This window comes from Cardiocondyla obscurior, linkage group LG01, assembly GCF_019399895.1.
Source record: "Cardiocondyla obscurior isolate alpha-2009 linkage group LG01, Cobs3.1, whole genome shotgun sequence".
NCBI classification, from domain to species: Eukaryota; Metazoa; Arthropoda; class Insecta; order Hymenoptera; family Formicidae; genus Cardiocondyla; species Cardiocondyla obscurior.
In genome coordinates, this window is record NC_091864.1 from 12,063,804 (window position 1) to 12,071,154 (window position 7,351).

General features: G+C 42.0%; 1 protein-coding gene across 3 annotated transcripts in view; it reads right to left on the reverse strand.

The window, feature by feature from the left end:
* Positions 1-4,740, reverse strand: part of LOC139108342 (retinal homeobox protein Rx1) — a 41,253-nt gene extending 36,513 nt beyond the window's left edge. For 2 of the 3 annotated variants that reach the window (XM_070666545.1, XM_070666526.1), the window contains exon 1: positions 1,901-4,740. In XM_070666545.1, the coding sequence (XP_070522646.1) occupies positions 1,901-2,075 (175 nt within the window). In that variant the 5' untranslated portion in view covers positions 2,076-4,740. The remainder of the gene's footprint in view (positions 1-1,900) is intronic. The other variant, XM_070666537.1, reaches the window with a different exon arrangement.
* Between the last annotated feature and the right edge of the window lie 2,611 nt (positions 4,741-7,351).

Genomic DNA, 7,351 nt, shown 5'->3' on the forward strand with positions numbered 1-7,351 from the left:
CTAGTTTAGAGAACGAGATCTACGTCGCGATACTAACGATTTTCCAATTATACGCTAACGCTACCGACGAGACGGTCGTGCCGAACGCTCGCCGCGTGTCGTGGAATCACACGTACGCGACAGGTGTAGGATTGGTTCCGCGGTTCAGGAAATTGACGCCAAAACCTAATTGTATATTAGAATAATTGAAACGTAAACAAGTTTATACGAGACTTTTAAAACTTCATACACGCTAATAAAATTAAAATAATTATCAGGTTTATTAGTAGCAATATTCACCTTAACGTTAAATAATTTTTTCTGTTACTTCGGTGTAATAAAAATAAAGTAGCGGCTGTAAGAAGCTTTTACTGATCGCGATAAAGTATTGTGTAAATTAAGTAATGCGCCGCATAAATGTCTCGTGAGAAGGTGAAGAAGTAGTGTAATGTGATTTCATCGGTACGGCTGAAAATCACGCGACGAACGTAATTATTATCAAGATTTATACGTATCTATCTATCCCGTTACACGTTATTTTATTAGGTTACAGCTTTCAGTAAATTTAACCTCGTAAAGAAAAAAAATCTTCTTGATGCGAGATCTTTTTTTTTTTACTTTTATATTATATGAGATTAAATATAGCACACGCGCGTTTAAGTTGAACGAAGCGGCGTAATGATTTTCCAACGTTAAAATCAATAATTGCTACTTTATAGTAATATTCTACTAATTATTTAATTTTCATTGCTTTGTGATAATCGCTATTAATTTTATTATTTAACAATTGCATCGTGCCACTTATTTGCCCAAATCGTTATTTTATTTCTTTTTTATTCCGTCGTGCGGTGCGTCTCCATTATTTTTCTTACATTTTGTTCTCCGGATACAGAGGACATGTACATCGATTAAACGTGACCCCGGCGATAATTAATCGAAACTCGATCAAACTGCATTACTGTTCGTAACGCAACTGCCAGACGGGATAGCAAAGCGAACTCGCGGCGCTTGATCGTATCTGTCCGGCAGAATGCAAGATTCAACAGACGGGCAGCGGAACAGTTTAGTCTACTAATCGAATTAGTCCGTAAATGTGAAAAAAATGATTGGATCCCGTAGAAAACTACGCACGGCCGTCAATCGAAATTTAATTAGGTTTTCTATCAATTACGCTATTAACGCGAGCTATTGATTTTTCGTACCGGGGCAGTAATACTACAAATTTAGACTTGAATACTAAACGTTACTTTAAAACGTTCGTTCTTGAGCATATTCAAAATTGAACGCGATACCTTGTAAATTAAAAAAAAAATTACAACTAATTTTTTAATTACTGAATAATAAATAAAATGTATTACGCGGGAAAATTTTAATAATCCCCCGGACATGGTAATGAATTTTATGATTGATGGTGTGATACTGGCTAATAAATCATAGGCAAATAATAACGGAAGTAGGTAATTGGACGATCGAAGCTGCATCGCTAATAAATTTTGAAAAAATTTTATAATACATACATATAATAGATTTTAATGCAAGGCGTTTTATAATTTAATCGTTGTTGCTTTGTACGTTTAATTAAAAAAAAGAACTCAGTAAGCGATATAAGGGCTCTACGTTTTACGCGCGACAATCCGACGGCGCGGGAAAGGGATGAAATCTTTCGCGAATTTTGGTAAAAAATTATAAAGAAAATAAAGCTATATATTTTTTTTTAACGCTATATTAAATTAGTTAAATAATTTAGGTGCGTCGCAAGTTAATATAATATCACATTAATATAATTTAATTTAATATAGGCTGAAATCTTTTCTCGTAAAAATTTTTTTTCTTTGTTGAGATTATTTTTGAGTGTGAAATTAATTTGAAATATTATTCGGATATTATAAAATAAAATTGTAGACAAAATATAAATTGATACCGGTATTTTCCTGCGTGTCGCGACTGGTGTCCTCCATTTCCTGGTGAGTTCTTTTATGGCTGGCCAATCCGAGGATCGCGTCGATGCTATGTCGTGGCGTACTGCTGGCCGGTTTTGGTAAAACGATGTCCTGACTATTTTGCGAGGCTGTATCGACGAGCTGCTGAGAATCCATTGTCGGGAACTCGCCTGGCTCTTTCCAAAGACTCGTCAGTCGAATCACCACCGTCGCTAGTTAAAAATATCGCGAATACCTTTGCAGAAACACTAAAGCTCGATGATCGCACGACAGAACTCTTTGGCACACGTGTCCTTCACCCCGAAGTGCATTTCAAACAACATCGTGCACTGCTTGAGAAGTTTATTCAGTCCTGGAATATATGTTTATATAATTTTGAATCTTGGTTTTAAAATACCTCTAGACATCCGATTTTAATTTTCTACAGACCTTCGTTAGATGCCGAAATATTTGACTCGTGTCAATCGGTTAGCAGGATCATGTTGTCGGCTCCGACGACCGTCAAGATTAAATTCGATGCGTTCACCCTTGTATTCTCTTTATTACGCAAAATCGAACGAAACTCATTCGATATGCGGGGTTAAATTTATGATAAATTTCCGTAGTCACATGTCACCTCTTCACAAATCATAGTAACGATTATGGCACTTTCATTAACATTTTTTTTCAACACGAAACCGATCTGTCTTTTTTAACAACCGTTCAGACAACAATAGAAGATGACTTTTATCGAAAATTTTCTAAATGTTTATCACCAATGTAAGTTCTCAAGAGTAACCTCAGTCTTCTCCAATGTCTTTTAATGATTTCTTAAATAATCCGCGTTCACCGACTTAGTAATCACTTACTTAAGAGATGTGAAATCGATTAGGGCGGGAGTATATCTTGTAATTTCTTGAGAAGACGATCGACTTTGTCCACGCTCATTCACTTTCGGAGGCGCCAGATGGTTAGATGGAACGTTTCCCGTTAAGGTCGAAGCTCTTGAGCGTGCGTCGTGTCAACGAGGACTAGCCGGCCGTCGTCTACCGGGGTGGCCTTTGTTGCAGCTGTACACAACTACTCTTGGAGACTACTTGCCGGTGAAAGAGGTGGTCCAGGTATGAGCCGCGCCGAGGCGTGGTCTAGGTCTACCAATCGGCAATCCCGTTTGCTGGGTTCGTAACCAATCGCGATAGGGATCCAGGAACATGGCGAGGTCAGTGGTACTCAACCGATGGATTTTAGGAGTAACCCTCTCTCTCGTACAGGGTAGTCGCAGAGGGTTGAGGGGGGGTGGTCGGGTTCCCATGACGCGGACGCGCGTCTCATCCCCCACCAAGGTGTACGTGTGAGCGTCACGGTAACGCAGCTGTGTGAGCGAGAGTTCTTGATGGTGGAGGTTCGAGTACGTGTAAGGGATGAACACAGGACGAGCGAGTCCACGCGCACACGCGCACCGCGAAGGGGTGGTTCACCTAAACAGAGGTGGATGGTACACACACGCGGCCGGAGTGGGTTGATTCTTGCGGCGGATTCTGGCATCCCCTGTAATTGCCAGAAATGAGGTAAAGCTTACCGCTTACGCCAAGCCTCCTACGCTTCTGGATGCCCCGCGGATTCACGAGACTTTGCGCGCTGCTTTTGTCTGCGATTCATCTATGCACCTACTTGCACTCGGGACGGCCGCTTCGGCTCGCAGTAACTCGTTTCCGTTCGCAGATTAAAACTGATGTAAATTGCAAATTTAATGAATTTAACTTTCGATGTTGGCACACGAAAATCAATGTTTACACGCGACATTAGAAGCCCGAAACTTGGCCAAAGTTTTTGCGGATTTTAAGGACGGCTGGGGGAGAGCACATCGCGTTCGAAATGAGTTTTCCAACGAAGCGAAGTATTTATTTCACAACTGTTTATTGCGGTAAATTGACAAACAAAAATATTATTCCTACGCAATCATTATTTAAAATTTAGAGCGATACAATAAAATAAAGTCTCGTTTATTTTATTGGTTGCGATCAAAGTGTTAGTATATTTACGTAACATTATTATATTGATGATCATGTATGTATAATATCCATGTTATATATTCATACAATTTCGACGCCACTCACAGAAATGTCACGAGTTCAAACCAATTCTCTCTTTAAAAAACAAATATCATGTGTGTAGGTTCTCGATTATTATCGGAGTCAATAGTATTCTTATCAATTTTACAATCTAACCATTATTATCGCTCGTGAAATTACTTATCAGGATTTCGAAGTCGCGGACGTGCTCATTACTATCGCGGAATCACTCGCACGATAAGATGGAAATTTATTTTGGTGAAAACAGTTTTTCATACCGTTTTCGAGCGACTTTTTTTTTCCCCCGTTTTACTGTTATTTCCTTCCGCAAACTCCCAAAATTAGCTTCGCGACAAAGAGACGAGAAGTGGACGTTTTCCGGTTGCCAGAATGGCGGATCCGGGGTTGGAAATTGTTTCTTTTTTCGAGCGGCGCGCCGGCCGAAAACCGTGCGCACAAAACGAATCCCCGTTTTCCCATTCCACGTTCGATTCCGCGTATCGTCGTTACCATTTGGCGTTTTAGCCCGGAGGGAAGTGTACGCCCACAAAACCGCGCCACAAAAGATATCCGCCTGTAGCGAAACAGTAGCTACTCAAAATCGATCCGACTAAATCGAAGCAAATTATACGTTGCGGAGACGAAAGAGCGTGCCCGCTCGCGCGTTTCTCTTTCCGTTATAGAAAGAACCCCCGCATCCACATACGCGCCGCGGCTCTTCTAGCCGCGGCCCGCCAAAAATGCACCATCGCTATAATCCAATTGTGCATACACGCATTGCATCTCGCGGAGAAGAATCACACTCGAATGAGTCGCGCGAGGGTGAGTCACAATAACGGTATCGAGATTGCATTCGCTCATCGTTCTCACTTTTTGGAATCACGCCTGGTAAAAAAGGAGAAATAAAATAAAATAAAAGAAAAGAAAATAACTTGTAGAAAATAGTTGAAAAATTTATTCATAATTTAGAAAAAGCTGCACTAGACGCAATTAAATATCGACGTCCATTGAAATTGCCGATACAAATACAGAGAAAAAAAAAATTGAGAATCAACAAATTGAGATCTTAATTAATTATACCGACACGTTTATTTCGCGGTAGTAGGATTACGCGAAGGCGATATTCCCACGTGCTCTCTCGATGTGTTAGCACGCGCGCGTGAATATCCCGCGGAACAATTTCAACAATGCTATTTTCATCGGCGCTCAATCTCCGCTGCGAATCTGGCTCGCGGCCCCCGTGGGGCCGGCCAGGCGGGCGAGCAAAGCTTTTAGGTCCCGCAGAAATCAGATCACGAGTTGCATTTAACCGGATCCCACTTACCGCGATAAATATCTCGGCAGAAGGACCGAGGGGATCGGGTCGTGTTAGATCAACGCGTTTATTCCGTAGCGGTTCTACCCCGATTCCTGCTTTCCCAATGCACTTAGCTCCAGTTTTAGCTAATTTTCCAGACAAAGAGAGACAGAGATCTCCTAAGAGAACTCTTAAGAGGTCTCCAGGTGAAGCCAGGTAGCCGCTCCCGTCCGTTAAACGTTTCGACTTAACCGAAGGACTGTCGGGCTGACTAACGATTTTTTGAGAGAAACCCGGGAGCCGCTGCGCGTATAATTTCATGTTACGAAGAGACACGAAAGACTTTCAATTATTAGAGTTTGAAAAGCAACATATTTTTAGGTTTGACAGTGGATGCTAAAATACAATATCTAATTACATATCAACATTGGATTGATATATATTTTTAAATATTTTATTCAAAATATGGGCCATAATTTATCACAATTACATATTTGAAATACAATTTCTTTCTTGCATAAATTGTTTTAAAATATATATTTATTACTTTTAAAGAATTAATAATTTTTTTTATAATTGTATCATAATTAAATAAATATTTCTGAAATAAATTGCGGGGCAATTATCGTAATAGTTTAATGATTAGGTACTCGATATTTTCATCTCGTCGAAAGAAATCTCGTCTGCATGAATACGCCGCGTTCTTTAGAATAAAAAGGACACTCGACACCACGTCAAAGCAACGTTTCAAATTATATAAAAACTCGCTATTCTCTTCCTATCATCCTCGGTCCATCGAAAGCGGATCGCGCTGAAATTACCGTAAATTCGGCTTCTGTGTGTCCAGATTTTCCCATTTGATACTTCTCGACTGTCATTGTGGCGTGCTCTTAGATCCCGTCACCAGCTTCTGCAGGTCGTTTTACAATGGCGCGTGTCCGGCCGTCGAAAGGAGCAACGTCGTGATCTCGAATACACGCTTCTTTTCGGACTGTTTGCAAATCTTACCGCGAGTGCTCGGCGCGACAAGCTACAAAGGGAAGGACCGCTCCTCGGGGTTCATTCTTCGACTACCGCGAGTGCAGCTGCCCGCACGGATCCGCGATGATCGAGATAAGTCTAATTTCGTTTCGGCGGCTCAAACTCGAAAATCCGCTCCAATTTTCTCTCTCGAGGTATCTTTCTTTCTCCTCGCCTTCTCAGCGTCCCTCACCCCCATCGTTTCTCCCGTAAAGACTTTTCTCGAGGTGCGAATCGAGACACAGTGTGGAATAAAGGACGAGGCTCCGGGGTGCACCTTCGGTGCTCTTCTAAAGCGAGTCCCCACCGCGGAATTCACGAATCTCGTCGATTCGACGCGAGGGCTTGTTTGGCAGGCCACAGTAGCCGTTTTCGTTTCTATTATAAAGCGGTCAGACGGATTTCACGACAGGTTTTGGGAAAACTCGCAGCGGGTGGTGCTCTTTGAGGTCGGATCTGCGGATTACTACCGCCTAATCCGTTGTGTACAACGGGCGCACAAGTGAGGTATACGCTGTGCGAAGGTCTACGTTGGCTCGTGCACAATTTCGTCTTCCACAGATGCTTCCTTGAAGCGAGTTGTCTCCAGAGCGAGAGAAAAAGAGAAAGAAAGATTTTTTTAGCAAACTGATTAATGTACGGCAATTAACGTACCTATATATCGAACGCAAAAGATTTCAACATCGGATAGTTCGATGTGCCCTTACTCCCTCTATTAATTCAAGGGTCTCGCGGCGCGTACGCGCGTTTCAATCACTAAAATTTCTCTATCGGTGCAAAGGGAGTTTTGACAATCCCGTCCCACGCACAAAAAGCAAAATATCAAATATTGCGGTGTGACAGGCAGCGTTATTACCAGCCACGGTGAGAACCGCTGGGACTGCATATCCAGAGAGCAAATTACGTTTGCAGCCCACAGGACAGAACGGGGCGCATCCCTCTGTCCCTCTCTCCTTGCAGCGCGCATTTGCTTCGTTCGACCTCCGTTTTCCTCTCTCTCTTTCGCTCTCTCTCACTCTCTCATTCTCTCACTCTCTTCCTCTTTTCTCTGTCTCTGTCAGACT